The sequence below is a fragment of the Anguilla rostrata genome, chromosome 13, assembly GCF_018555375.3.
Source record: "Anguilla rostrata isolate EN2019 chromosome 13, ASM1855537v3, whole genome shotgun sequence".
Classification (NCBI taxonomy): domain Eukaryota; kingdom Metazoa; phylum Chordata; class Actinopteri; order Anguilliformes; family Anguillidae; genus Anguilla; species Anguilla rostrata.
The window spans coordinates 37,568,765-37,584,322 of NC_057945.1; the positions used below are offsets into that span (position 1 = coordinate 37,568,765).

At 47.0% G+C, this 15,558-nt stretch overlaps 1 protein-coding gene across 1 annotated transcript in view; it reads right to left on the reverse strand.

The window, feature by feature from the left end:
• Nucleotides 1–495: 495 nt before the first annotated feature.
• The window catches only part of LOC135237378 (plexin-A2-like), a 79,979-nt gene continuing 64,916 nt past the window's right edge, over nucleotides 496–15,558 (reverse strand). The window contains 12 exon segments of the mRNA XM_064304493.1: nucleotides 496–3,952; nucleotides 4,383–4,533; nucleotides 4,899–5,111; nucleotides 5,578–5,747; nucleotides 6,193–6,386; nucleotides 7,098–7,194; nucleotides 9,702–9,805; nucleotides 10,299–10,458; nucleotides 11,061–11,207; nucleotides 11,694–11,760; nucleotides 13,741–14,009; nucleotides 15,294–15,436. Of these exon segments, the coding sequence (XP_064160563.1) occupies nucleotides 3,857–3,952; nucleotides 4,383–4,533; nucleotides 4,899–5,111; nucleotides 5,578–5,747; nucleotides 6,193–6,386; nucleotides 7,098–7,194; nucleotides 9,702–9,805; nucleotides 10,299–10,458; nucleotides 11,061–11,207; nucleotides 11,694–11,760; nucleotides 13,741–14,009; nucleotides 15,294–15,436 (1,811 nt within the window). The 3' untranslated portion in view covers nucleotides 496–3,856.

The window sequence follows — 15,558 nt, forward strand, 5'->3', positions numbered from 1 at the left end:
AGTAACCACTGCGACTCTGCCAGGACCTACATTCTGACGCCCGCTGTCCACACAATGAGCTAGATCCCTCAGGCTTTTGGTAGATCCCTACATCACTCGTTATCCGTGAATCGTGCAGTGATAAACATGTCGTCGCCGCAGGCACTATATTTCCAATTATATTCATAGACATTTATCAACAGGTCTTTTGGGTCAGCTATTCCATCTATTCTCTCTCTCTCTCTAGTGGCCACAGTCCAGTCCCAAGATAGATTAAAAAAACAGATATGTCACCCAATGTGCTCTTCGCCCTCTTCTTGGAGGACGCCATATCAAATTCTGTTTCGGCTCACTGAACAGCAATAAGCAAGACATTGAGGGCATGTTTGTTTGCCTCCGGTTTTGCTCTCAATGTAGGCATCACAGCATTAAATAATAAAGAAAAAAATCTCTGATACGTCCTATTTTGCATATGGTTTGTACCTCTCGCCACCTGTCGAGTCGCATACACCTCTCCACAATTTTGGCTGTACTTTCATTTTTAACCAGTAAAAATTTATTCATATACAACAACAACACACAGTAAATCCCTGGCTTTCAAAATGAGCATACTTCATACAATATTTACAATAGGTACACAATGTGTTGTCATAAAAAGCAAAATAAATATTAAAATACTTTCAGTTTCTTACAACTTTCACAACACGTCCAGTATAAAACAAAAACAGACATCATGGAACATCATCTTGGTTATTTGTATTTACTTCCAGTTTCTACTATGAATACTAATAGCATGCCATGTTTTTTTTTTTTTGAAAACTGGAAATCAATGTTAACAAACATTCTGTGATTTTAAATCACGTCAGAATCTCAAGTTTTAAAGTGAAAAGTTTTGAAGTGAAACGCGGAGAGGAGGTATATTCAGAGTGACGGGCTGACGGTTTGCCTCCATCCTCCTCAGTGTTAGAGAGGAGGAAGATGAGAGAGGAGAGAGAGAGAGAAAGAGAGAGGCAGAAGGCATCGAAAGGTTGCGCACAGAGACTGATGGAAAGGTATGCAGGTTTTCATCCCACCTACTGCATATCCTCATGTTTCTAAGAGGGATTTTCAAAAAAAAAAGCAGAGTTAAAAGATCGCTTCTTTCTCCCTCAATAAAAACACTTTTCAAACACTGTCAAAAAGACCCACATCCCCAGGACCTTTGACTGGTTTAATCATATTCCGCTTGGCAGAGGGTGAAACAGTGAGGACGGGACGGAACAGGACATACGAATTATAATAACTGCACACCAACTGCCGTGAGAATCCGTAAACCCAAAATCAGGATACAAACACCTTTAAAAATTTATTCTCCCACCAATATCACCTTCATGAGTATGTCTTTGACGCAATGTACATTCAACTAGTTTTAAGAATCGTCTGTGAGGTTAACCATGAACTACGCGTGAGTTATGTATTAAAGCACACATGCCAAAGCCAGCCCAGCTTGTCGAGTGCTTGAATGACCAGGCATGCGGTGTCCGGTGGCATCTGGTTGCTGAAATGCTCATTTCTTGCTGTGCGCATCCGTGTGAACTACTAGTCTGACACTCTCTCAGTACACCTGGGTAAATTCAAAACCCTGGTTTTCACAACCCATCACTTTAATCTTCCTCCAGTTTAACTGGCAAATCATTCCCTCTCTCTCTCCACCACAGCCAATGTACGATCAGAGTTCTGGTGCAAAATGGCTGCCGTGCATCCCCTGGGTGGGTACTACACGTTGGTGGTGGCTGAGGTGAGTTCCCCCCTCATCACTGTAACAAAAAAAAAAAAAGCGCTTTGAACTTCGAGGAAAGTGCTATATAAATGTAAATAATTCTTTTTTTACCTCTAAGAACACCTCACTGTGCCCAATGTGAGATGGGGAAACCCCTAGGGCAATCCACATCGACAGCACGGCATCTGCACAGCGTCTCCACGGTTACTGGAGCACCACAGCTGGCCCTGCCAGTCTAGAAACTGATTAAAATCTACCCACAATGCCGTTCATTTCATTATTAAGACCCTGTGCAGTGCTGGAGATTAATTTTAATTTGACGAAATAAATTTCCTTTGGGCTTTCTAGGACACACACCTAGAAAATATAATTCCACAGCTTGTCCACAAAATATGACAGTGCAGGCAAAAAAGAAAACTGTCACAACATGTCTTTGCTTGTGGAAGACATGACCATCAAGAGCAAAATATCAACGGGAAATCACATACACATTTGAAAAAAAACGGCTGTTTCTTTTTCAATGAGAACGTGGGGAAAACTCACACGGACACATATGCTGCTGTGAGCGTTGACCAGTACTCGCGATCCAAGAGCAGTTTATCACAGACGACAATACCGTCACACACAGCACGCTGCGACGTGAACACCACTCCATTACAGAGGACACCGAACCACAGCACCCCACGGTGGAACTGATGCGCGACTGTTCACAAAGCAAGAATAGTCCCCGGCCATTCATATAGATGCAGACCTTTTCTCAATAAATATTGATGCTTTAAAATGGTACAGATTACAACATGGCATAACTTTTTGGCACTGTTACAAGCTTAAAGGTCCAAAATGACCGCGAATGGCATGCGTTGAGGAGCGTATCGAAGAGGGCTGTTTGGGTAAGCAAGCAATGTCCGCTGAAGTAATTCACTCAGCATTGCGTGCGTTCAACTGCAAATAAATAAAGACGCTTTATTCCTCCACACTACGACGTGGTAACTTACAATAACATTTTAAGCAGAGAGGGGGGCGCTCTGCCTGTGGCCTGTAGCAGAGGCACCCCACAGTGGACGCATGTCAGATACCCCCGATCAGTCCTCTGCACCCTTCACATCCCAATAGGCTTGTTTAAGCCTTTGAAGAGCAGGACTTTTTAGGAATGTTGTTTTTTTTTTTCAACATCCTAAGTCTTCAGTGTTCTAGAACTCCGTCGTTTCAGTCGCCAGCAGCGATTGTTATGCACGTCAGCGTTAGAATGTTCAGTTAAGAACATTCCAATCACACGTCTGTGACCTCACACCTCAAAAAGGGTTAAAGGAGTGCTTTCAAAGTGTGCCCTACCCCCCAGAAGGCTGGCTTGGAGCACAGAGGGAAGAGAACAATGCATCCAAATCCACGCCCCAAAATTGGCCCCCCTTCCAGGAATTATTTTAGGTGGAGGTGTGATCCTTTCCAAGATCTTTCCAAACAACTTTAGAGGAGGTCTCACGCTGATTAATGTACATTTGAATTTATGCAGCCATGCTGCTATAGTGGGCAGACACAGAGATAGAACTCCTCGAGGGGCTTCACACCCACAGCACTGCGACACTTCTCAGCTCGGGGTGAGCCCCACTGCGGCTGTGGCTGAGAATAAGATATTTAGAAGAAGAAAAAAAAAAAGAATTCAGCATGAAATACTGTTTCAGCACTGAAATATTTCTGTGAAGACTGAGGCTCCCTCAGAGAGATCAGAGTTCCCTCGTCCCATCCCCCTCGTCTCGTCGTCAGGAGTTCTGCAGACAGCCGCTCCAGGCCCTAAACTGTCCGAGAGAGGACATCATGTGACTCCTCTGGAAGCCTGTTCCGCATCTCTCTCTCTCTCTCTCTCTCTCTCCTCCGGTGCCCTCGTCTCCATGGCAACGACCGCAGATGCCCCGCAGACCTCACGAAGCAGAGCCCGGAGCGGCCATCTTTTAGAAGCGGTTCAGCGTTTCAAAGTCAGACAAGTCAGACAGGTCTTCAGAGAAGCAGGGGCGACCCCGTCTGTTTCTCAGCGTCTCTCAGCTTGCTCGGTGTGGTTCACTTCCTCTTTCCCCCTTCCTCTCTTCCTCTCTCTCTCTCTCTTTCTCCTTGTCCCTCTCTCTCTCAGCTCTCCAGGGACATGGCCCCGATCAGCTGGTCCAGCTTTTGGGCCAGCCGCTGCTTCCTGGCCTGCTCGTCCTGCTCCAGCGCCGCCAAGATCTGGAGACGGGAACAGAGACAGAGACCGTGAGAAACCCGAAGGAGCCCGAGGGGAGCAGAACTTCCCGCCCGGAAGAACGCACAGCCGCACACGGCGCTAACGTCTGCGGCTGCGCAGCCCTCTTCTGTGTGTGTACGGAGGATGGAGTGTAGCACAGTGGGTAAGGAACTGGGCTTGTAACCGAAAGGTCGCAGGTTCGATTCCCGGGTAAGGACACTGCCGTTGTACCCTTGAGCAAAGGTACTTAACCGGCATTGCTTCAGTATATATCCAGCTGTATAAATGGATACAATGTAAAATGCTATGTAAAAAGTTGTGTAAGTCGCTGTGGATAAGAGCGTCTGCTAAATGCCTGTAATGTAATGTAATGTAATGTAATGTGTGCGGGCGGTGGGTCAGGACACTGCTGCTGCAGTAGCATGGCCGTACCTCCTGGCTGTACTTGCCGACGTAGGAGTAGATCTCGTGGAGCGCGCTCAGCATGTTGAACTCGGACGAGTGCAGCCGGGCCTGCTCGGCCAGGTACGCGTTCATGTCCTGGTCACTGATGGCCGGCAGGCGGCTGATGTCTGCGTAATACCTGGTGAAACACACACACACACACACACATACATGCATGCACATACACACCACGTCACCACCACCTAGCACAGCAGCGCCGAAATTTAGTCATTGAATGGGTTGGAGCATCTAAACAAAAAATGACTACGTAAGAGATAGACTGTTATTTTCATGGTCATGGAAGGCAGAGGCAAAATGCTCACTAGCCTCTGCTTCCCAGACCAGCAGGAAATTATAAGTCTTCTGTAGAGCGCATGCATTGTTTCTGGTTAATATGATGCCTTCAAAGACTTGCCAATGACTAAAAATCTTTGTTTTTTTCTTTTGTCTTCAAAGTACTATAATGCTGAAAGAGAAGTTTAACAGATCCTCTCTCGCTCCCACCTCTCCACCCAGCTCTTGTAGTTGGGGATGTCCTTGGCGTAGAGCAGCTTGTTGGAGGGCGAGTCCTTGCCCAGCCGGTGCTCGGAGGTGGAGCAGGAGTCCATGAAGGTCTGGGCCACCACCGACAGGCAGGCGTCCGTGATGCTGCTCTTGTGGATGTCGAAGACGAACTGCGGGTTCTTGATCACGTTCACCCAGAACCTCAGCGGGAGGCTGGGAGGGAGGAGAGGATGCCAGCGGAGTTTTTTTACGGGATTGGTCATCTCCAGTTATGAAAAAATCTAATTCAGCCAATCAGTGAGTGAGAGGGATGAGTGAAGGAAACCTAACTGCCATTTCTGGAGCTACTTCGTTCAAACAGGTAGATCTTTAAATTCACATGTCAGTTATAACTAACTTTATAGGTTTATATTATGGCCGTGGGGTTTCAGATTTAACTCCCAGGTGAGGAACTGCCCTTGTACCTTTGAGCAGGGTACTTAACCTGCTTCCTGCTTAATCGCTTCAGTAAATATCCAGCCGCTTAAATACGCTATATATGAAGAATGCAAGCTGTGTAAGCTGTTCTGGATAAGAGCGTCTGGTAATGTACGTCATATGCGTTGAGACTTTTTTCCCTGTCTGAAAGGTGCAATTCCCCTCCCGGTCTGAGGAGGGCAGTGTTTCCGTGGGCTCTCACCAGTTGCTCTTCCACGTGTGGCGCACGTCCACGTCGTGGATGCCGTGCTTGTCGGCCTGCTCGTCCAGGAAGTCGAACATGTACTTGATGGCGAGGGGCAGGGCGCTGCCGCGGTGGGCCGTGCTGAAGAGGGTCTCGAACAGGTCGTCCACAAACTTCTGCAGCGTGCCCTGAGAAACATCCGGAACAGAGGGGCATCAGGGCTCGACCCGTCCACTCCCGTCATCAACTCACTCACTGTGGATTTTAGTTTTGGCATCAGCCATTAATTAAATTGAATCCAATTTTTTTCGTATTGGGCTTTTTGGAGACACTGTCACAATGACGTTTTATAGAATTCACAGGAAAAAGAAAATTGGGGGGAAAAAAACCAGGCCAGAACCCCCAGAAAGGAAGTAAAAAAAATACGTGCTTAAAATGTGCTCAACAGAACATTCCAATGCTGATGTAACAGTCACTACTGGTCATTGAAGACAATGGCATTCTAGAACACTGACTCATAATTTAAAACTCCTACTCCTACTCCTCATAGGGTTAAACTAGGTGGGGAAACAGACAGTCCACGTGCAGTAATGTGTATTAATAATACGCGGTTCAGTGGGGGTGTGGCGGCACCTTGGTGGCCAGCAGCCGGGTCAGGTAGATCTCCGACACCATCTTGCTGCCGCGGTCGCCCTCCTTCTGGTCGCCGTGCTCGTGGTTCTTCACCAGGTGCCACACCCGGACCCCGCTCTCCAGGTCGGGCGTGATCATGGGGGCGCGCGAACGCAAGCTGTCGGGACTGCCGGAGGCGTAGCGCAGCGCCAAATCTGCGACAGGGAGGGGGTGCGCGGTTAAGAGAGCGATGCCCCCCCTCCACCCCCACACACACATTCTTCATGAGCACAAACACTGCTGCCAGTGGTTTCAGATTTCACATGCCGCCGATGCACTTTGAAGTTTTAGGAGTTTAAAAAGACTGCAGATCTCTCTCTGGCATAACGCCGTATCGTTAACTCCGACTCCGCGTCTCCGTCGCGTTCCAAACCCCCCCCCCAACCCACCCCCGTCACCGCCCTGCGTCAGACGGAATACAGAAAGAATGCTTTTCCCCTGGTGACAGACTTTCTCTTCCACAGCCCAAATCTGCACATCAAAAGGCTTCTAAAAAGTTTACCCTTTAAACAAAAAAAAAAACAAAAAAACATACACACAACCTGGAAAAAAAAAAACAGAAAGAATCAACAGCCCCTCCCCCCCTCAAGAAGCTTGTTTCCTGGAGACACTGAAGTCTCCTGGGAAGTTCTCTCAGTCTCAAACGTTACGGGGTCTCACCAGGGTTCAAAGGGTGCGTGTGCGTGAAACCCTGAGCTTTGAGAGGCGCCAGTGCCCGTGGGCTATTCTGCGTTAAATCTCTATTCTACTGCATTACCAGTGGCTTTGATTAGAGCCTTTGACGTGGTGGGGTGGGGTGGGGTGGGAGGGGCCAGGTTCACACGTTGGTTAGCCACCGTGCGTAATAGCCGACAGGTCAGACTTGCCATATCTGCTGATGGTGCGCGGGATGCTAGCCAGCGGCGGGACGTTGTAGGAGGACGTTTGCTTGGGCACCAAGGCCACCACGGAGCAGTCCGAAACCTGCGGGAAGGGGAGGAAGCAGCCACACACAGGGGTTTGTATTTGCTTTTTAAAAGGAGAGCCAAACACTCTGCCCTCATTTACAGTTTTTGACTCTATTCGGACAGGGATAAAAGAGAGGGGGTAACAGACAGGGAGAAAGCAGAGAGGGTAACGGATAGAGAGAAAGCAGAGAGGGTGACAGGAAGAGAAGGGACCACAGCTCAGAGGGTTCCACAGCAGGGAATCAAACCCATGCCCCCGTGCAAACTCTCAAAGAAAAATGTGTATGAAAAAGTGCTTATAAAAGGTACAAATGCTCGTCACTGGGGTGGTGTACTATAGGTACACAAAATTCTAACCCTAGCCAGCAATACATAATCCATTTGTACCCATGTTGCCTCTTAAAAGGTACATTTTAGTACCCAGACAGAACATTACTGTGGTTTCGGGGGACATTCGGGTACACTGGAGAGCTGGCCACCCTACAGACTGGAACACCCATCGCGCCACAGACAGGGCCTGGCCTGGTACGGCTTGGTCTCGTCTGGTTTGATTTAGAGTAAGGCCAGGGTGGTCCCCATAAACACCTCCACCGCGTACAAACTACAGTGAAATTCATGGCTCGCTACAAGAACATAATGCAGTTTTAAAAAGCTTTTGAACCCGAGGACCATTTAACTCGGCGCGTGTTTAGGCTAGCCGGCAAGCCGCGGTGCTTTAAACATGTCAGAGAGGGCCGCTGGTGTTTCTCATCAAAACTGTTAGCGTTAGCGTCATCTCCATTAGCCCCCGGCTGCAGAAGAAACGCAGGGAACGCTATGTCGGTGCAGCTGTCCAGTACTTCACTCTCACTGGCCTATATCCTTTAAGCAGGAACTTATTTTGAAATTGAATAAACCTGTTCATGTCATGTCATAACAGATAAGTTTTAGATTGTTGGGTGGAAAGGGGCGATGTAATCAGGCAGGGTTGTAACAGCCATGAATGATTGAAGGAACTTTGCTACACTGGGCCCATGTCTGAAACAACTTGTATACTCTATAGTAGGCAACTAAGTAGATAGAGTACACTGCATGAGAAAGTTGTTAAGTAGGCTAATTATTCTGTAAATGTAGCCTACTTAAAATCCCAGGATAATATACTAATTTTCCCAGGGTTTCACTGAGTGCATTTGGGAGCACACTTCAGGTAGTAAATCATACTTTTTAGGAGGACATGGTGGGAGGTCCCATACACCAGGGAGAAAGATGAAGTGCCTTTTTATTGCAAGGACAAGACACCTTACAACACATTAGTTGGAAAATTGCAGAGAGGACCTTTTTTTTTTTTTTTTTGCATATGGTCCATCACATAGTTACAAAAAAAAAAAAGTAGGGAGAATGTTTAGAACTTATTTTGGGGATGCAGTAAGGCAGTTTCGGACAGCCTGTGAGAAAGGGTTCAGAGGGTTCTGTAGAAAGTTCTAGAAAAAGCTCGCCAGCAGGACTGAAGGGATATTCCTGGGGGGGGGGGGATTGCAGGGCTGATCACAGATGACTCAGCACTTTTACAGAAAACATCAAATAATGTTTCTTCCACATCAGTCTCCTGGCCCTCAAATAAATAAACCATCATCACATCCACACAACCTCACACCTGCCATCCTTTAACCGCAACCAAACTTCCTTTCCTTTCCTTTCCTTTCCTTTCCTTTCCTTTCCTTTCCTTTCCTTTCCTTTCCTTTCCTTTCCTTTCCTTTCCTTTCCTTTCCTTTCCTTTCCTTTCCTTTCCTTTCCTTTCTTTCCTTCCTTTCTTTCCTTCCTTTCCTTTCTTTCCTTTCCTTTCCTTTCCTTCCTTTCTTTTTTCTTCCTTCCTTTCCTTTCTCTTCCTTCCTTCCTTTCCTTCCTTCCTTTCCTTTCCTTTCCTTTCCTTTCCTTTCCTTTCCTTTCCTTTCCTTTCCTTTCCTTTCCTTTCCTTTCCTTTCCCCCTCACTACCAACCCTAAATCCACACTTCACCTCCAAACTGCTGCTGCAGCAGGCTTAACCTCACCCTTTATGTCCTCCTGTATAATCACTCAATCAATCAGCACCAATCAAACACCCACATTCTCATGCCTGCTGAAGCCACGCCCAGTTAATCAGCCAATCAAGCGCCTGGACTGTTCCCACATTCTCATGCCTACACCTCAGGACTAATTAACCGATCTCAAACCTGAGTTTTCGCTTAATTCTACTTTCCCAGTGGTGTACAATCTTATCCAAAAAGGGCCAGTGTGGGTGCAGGTTTTTGTTTTAGCCCAGCACAAATACATCTGATTCTACTTATCAAAGTTTTGCTAATTCGTCCAATTCTTCAGCCAGGAGGAATAATTAATAATTAAAATCATCTGGCTCATTTGTGGAAGAAACTCATGGCAGAACTCTTACTTTCTGGGCTTGTGTGTAAGTGTGCGTGCATGTACGTGTGTGCGAGCGTGCATGCGTGTGCATGTGCGTGTGTGAGAAGAAGAGTAAATGAAGGCTATATAAAGAGCATGGTTCTGACCTGGTAGTGCATGAGGGTGTTGAGTCGTTTCCAGTCGTTGTCGATCTTTGTGGTGATGTCCTCATCCTGCAGCACCACACGCCCCAACTGGCCCTGTCGCCACTCTGGGGGTAGAGCACCAATTTGCGTTCTTAATTTCTTACACACGTTTAAATGAGCCTGGCTTCACTCACACAGGTAATATCACATGATGTATAAACAAAAAGGGTTAAATCTCACAAAGGAGTGGAAATGCTCAAGTCAGTTAATCAGTGTGTCAGAGCATGACTGTGTCAGTTAATCAGTGTGTCAGTGCGTTAGTGTGTCAGTTAATCAGCGTGTAAGCGCATGAGTTTGTCAGTTAATCAGCATGTCAGTGCAACAATGTGTCAGTGGATCACTGTGTCAGTCGATCAGTGTGTCAGTGAATGGGCGTGTCAGTCGAACAGCGTGTCAGTGGATCAGCGTGTCAGTGGATGCCGTGTCAGTGCATGAGCGTGTCAGTTGCTCAGCGTGTCAGTGCATGAGCGTGTCAGTCGATCAGCGTGTCAGTGAATGGGAGTGTTGGTCGATCAGCGTGTCCGTTGCTCAGTGTGTCAGTGGACGGGGCCGGCTCACCCAGGTCCATGTTGACGGCTCTGGGTCTCTGGGAGAAGGGCACGTTCTTGTACACGGCGTCCAGGATCTTCTCCTTCACCTGGGTCACCGTGTCACAGTTGAGCACCTTCACCGGGACCTCCGGGCTGTTCTCGTTTTCGGGGCTCACACAGCGCAGGGTCTGAGCGGGACAGAGAGAGGAGACAGGGGCCACGTCAGGAGGGACAGGGTCACTTCCCAGCAGACCCGGTGACACTGTTATCCTCATTCAGGCGCTTTCACAAAATGGCTGATCAACATACTCACCAGCTCCTGACCATACATATCACACTTCTGAAGGGTCAGAGTCACCTTATTCCAGCTCCAGAAAAGTGTTAACAAACAGTGAGCTATATTTAAGATCACCGAGACACTGATCAACACCAGTCTGATATCCCTGTATAATGTTCCCATGGAAACAGATCTATCATCAAATGCAACTATTTTAGCTGTGCGGAACATAAGAAGGTAAAGATTCATTTTGTTGGAAATGACTAGTATGGGTGAGAGACCTGTTTGTGAGCATTTGTCTGCAAGTGTGTGTTTGCACACTCTATTTGTTTTGTGTGCTGGATGTTAGTGTTTGTGTGTGTGTTTGTGTAGCTCTGCTAGTTCTACAACATGCATGTATAGTCTGTGTATTGTATGGGCTTGTGACTGTACAGTATTAATGTTGGTGTGTGTGTGTGTGTGTGTGCGTGTTTGTACATGCTTGTGTGGGTGTGTGTCTACGTTAAGACAAACCAAAGTTTTGTAGTCGAGTTGCTGGCGGATGAGCTTGTCCTCGCTCAGGGAGTATCTGGCCTCTCCAGTGATGGAGTCTATGGGGCCCTTCTCCATCTGCTGCTTAATGGCACAGTACAGCATGAACAGGGGCTCCCCAACACACTCCTGTGCATACGCAGAGAAAGAGAGGGAGAGAGAGAGGGGAAATGGGAGGCAGGGGTAACAAGAAGGGACAGAGAGAGTTGAACAGACAGAAGGTTAGAGTTATAGAGAGGGCATGATAAAGACAGACAGGAAGAGACAGGTAAACATAAGAAAACGAGAATGAGAGAGTCACAAAGCATGCAGCAAACCTACACAATCAGCACGTGATCACATGATCAACAGTGGACGATGCAACAATCTAATCTACAGTCCAATAACATGTGCATTGGGTGGCAGTTACGGACAATGGCTAGAGAACTGGGCTTGTAACTCTGAGAGCACAGGTTTGATTCTCTCCACCATCGTTCCATTGAGCAACATCAGGTATATAAATGGATCATTTGTGAAACAATGTAAGCTGCATTACTCTCTCTGGGTAAAAAAGACTAAAGTGTGATGTCATAAAGAACAGCGATGCCTCTCTCTTCAGATCAGTCTCCAGTTCACCTTCAGGAATTTGTGGAGCAGGAACGTGAACCAGTTCGTCAGCATCTTCTCGGCGACAGATTCTGTCCTGAAAATCAGGAACACGACAAACATACATTATAAGACACTGCGCGGACTTGTGGTGCAGTGTGGTACAAATCCTTCAGTCGACTGTCAGTGGTCATTTATTTTATTTTTTTAAATAAATTCGGCAGCCAACATTTGGCTGCAAAGGCTGCCCAATTCACACTCTGTTTTGGAACATCCAATAGTACCTTGTCCTATAGAACTACCCCTGACCTTAACTAAATGACCCACCCAGCATCTCACACTTTCACTTTATGAATGTGTGGCCATATGTAAAAAAAATAATTAAATAAAACAACTGTAATTTTATTGTCCATGACTTGACAAAGAAACATCTCTGCAAATCTATCAATCTCTGAGCCAGATGCTAATACTGCAACTGAAACATCAAGACAGAGATCAGCTAACGCCCCCCCAACTCTTTCTCATGTTCTTCTCTGTGGAAGACAGGGAGGGCCCTGGGGAATACATCCAAGAATAGCCAAGAAGGAGAGGAAGAAGAAAGAGTCTGGAATTACCTGAAAAAAAATATAGAGAGATAGAGATGGAGATAGAGAGAGCAAGAGAAAGAGCGAGAGAGAGAGAGAGCTGACACAGAATGGAATAATTAGCATGTTATGGGTTGCTGGGGTTGCCAGGATTGTCGATTCTGCACTGCAAAAACCAAAAAGTAAGTCAATCTTAACAAGTATTTCAGTCTTATATTTAGACTTGAAATTGTATCTATTACTCTTTTTCTTTTTTGCTAAATAAGATAAAAAGATTGCCAATGAGGTGAGGCAGTTTGACTCAATTTAAAGATTTCTCAACGGAGTAAAGCAATTTAATTTGTCGAGCAAAAAGGAACTAAAAAGAAGCTCATATTTTCTACATGACAAAAAAAGGGATTTTAAGTTTCATTAAAACACTCCTTAAGAGACAGGGAATGAAGAACCTGTTAACATCTGGGGCATAAGAGCCTGGTGTTCTTAGCCAATTGCCAATCAGAAAGAGACACCCCCACCCTCTGTGCTGAAGCCTTGGGTCCCCTCAAATCAACCTATCCAAACCTCTCAAAAATTTTCCTCTCAGTCTGCTTTTGACCGAACCTCCTAGGTGAAAATCAGCAGTCTGCACAGGAGACGGTCTCTCGATGGACCTAAATAAAGACTCCATTTACCAAATTTGATTTAGAAATTCAATTAGGAAATTTGATTTGGAATTTGACTAGTGTCACAGCGGGTGAAGTAAACAAAATGCTTTCCTCTGACTGAATTAAAAACTCTGGAGGAAGCACCACACAGAGAGGACAAAATTAAAGAGGGAAGGCCGTGATTGGTCGGTCTGACTTTGTGGAAGTTTAGGCAGGAGGCAGCAAGAGAGAGCTAACAAAGAAAAAATATTTTAAACTCTGAAACAAAGCCTCCTTGCTGCTGAAACTGCTGAGCGCCGCTCGATTACGGAACTGTGTGAAGGTGAATGAATGACTGAGATGAGTATTAGGGTGAGTATGAATGGTGTCTTAGAGGTGAAGTGAGGTAGCTGAGGGGATATGTGACTGGAGGTGAGCGAGTGAGAGTGTAGAGGTGTGAGGTGAGTGAGTATGATTGAGTGTATGAGCGTGTGAGGGTGAGCGAGTTAATGAGTGTATGAGCGTGAGTGGAGTGACTGAGTTTTGAGGGGAGAGTGAGATGAGGTGGAGTGTATGAATGAGTGAATGACTGTGGAGAGGGTGAGTGAGCATGACTGAGTGAATGACTGTGTGAGAGGGTGAGTGAGTATGACTGAGTGAATGAGTGTGAGAGGGTGAGTGAGTATGAATGAGTGAATGACTGTGTGAGAGGGTGAGTGAGTGAATGAGTGATGAGGTGGTGAGTGATGAGGTGTGAGAGGTGAGTGAGTGAATGAGAGTGCGTGATGAGTGAGAGGGTGAGTGTGTGAGTGAGTGTGAGAGGGTGAGTGAGTGACTGAGTATGACTGAGTGAGTGAACAGGGGCCGTACCTGCGCAGCAGCAGCTTGGGGTGGTTCTTGCTCTCCAGGTTGCGGTTGATGAGGTCGGAGAGCAGGTGCTTGAGGATGTCGGTGGCGTACTCCAGCCGGCCCTGCAGCGCGGTCATGATGAGCGAGGCCACGTTGCCGCGGTCGCGCATGGAGAAGGAGCGCTGCAGCTCCAGCGTGCGGATGAAGGACAGCAGGAACACCTTGTTGTTGAGGAGCTGAGCGAACAGCCGCAGGGCTTTCTCCACCGACACCTGCCTGTTCCCCGACACCTGGGCGGGGAGTCCCCACAAGTATGTGAATAAACACACCCACACGCAAGTGCATGCTGTACACACACACACACACTACACACACACACACACCACACAGCATACACATACACACATACTGTACACACAGGTCAGCAACATAACACGATCACACAATCACAACACGTATTGGGGACAACACACACACACAACACACCGTACATGTTACCCCACAGCAACCACACACACATATACACATACTTCACACAGGCAGCACACATACACACACAACACGACACATTAAAAGTCCACACACTACAAAAAAAACGTATGCGGCCATGATATCACACTTCAGTGAGACTTGTTTGTGGCTCCGTGTAATGGAGGGGGCATGGTTACAGGCACTGCAGCCGGACCATTCACAGACCAATATCAATACGACATTAAAATGTAGAAAACTGATTTACTTGATTGTGGGCCAGGGATGGCTGTGACTTACTGACTGCTGAGTGTTAGCACACCCGCTTGTTCAGTGCATCCACAGCACGCTCTAGCAGATTGGCTCCCAGAGGTAATCAGTGCTTATTTAAACCTCACAGATTTGGCACAACGATAGCAGCTCCTGCATCAGGCAGGTCACAAGGGCAACGGCACATTTAGATATAAATCTGGAGCAGAACTGTGTGAAACTTCCTTTCTCTCTCTCTGGAGGAAATGCTGTAGCTATGCGTGCATCTCCATTTGAAAGCTACCACTCTCCATTATATTGTTTACAGCAGTGGTTCTCAAAGTTTTTCCAATAATGTAACAATGACCACAGTGTAGTGGCAGTGTAGTGTACAGTAATGGGTAGTATAACGGGTAGGGAACTGGGCTCGTAACTTAAAGGTTACAGGTTGGATTCCCAGCTGGGACACTGCCCTCGTACCCTTGAGCAAGGTACCCAACCTGAACTACTTCAGTATATATCCAGCTGTGGATGTGGATGCTATGTAAGATAAGCTGTGTGAGTCTCTCTTGATATAGAGCATCTGCTATAAATGCCTGTAATGTAACAATGGCCAATAATGTACTAGGTGAACCATTACATTATTACATTTATTTAGCAGACGCTTTTATCCAAAGAGACGTACAAAAGTGCAGTTCATGGTCATTGAACAGCTACAAAACACAGGTGCCATAAGGTACAAACTTATGGAACCACTTTCCTAGAGTAGCACATTAACCCTAGTAACCACTGCCCGTCCCCCAACCCTACCCCTTAATTCTCTGCCCTCCCCAGCAGTGGGCAGCTGCGCCCCTCACCTCCAGCTCCCTCAGGACAGGGTGGTCCTCGATCCCGGGGAAGAGCACGCGCATGGCGTAGGTGCGGTAGTCCAGGTGAGGGATACCTGCGCGGTCCAGGTCGCTGGTCAGCTCGTTGATGTCCGTCTGGAGCTCGGCGAAGGCTGGGGGTGGGAATGGACGAAACGGACACGATAAAGAAAACAAGCCCACGGTACAGACACACAGCCTGGCCTGTTACACACTGCGAAAAAGCCTGTCTCAAGTGTTTTAGACTAGTAATGAG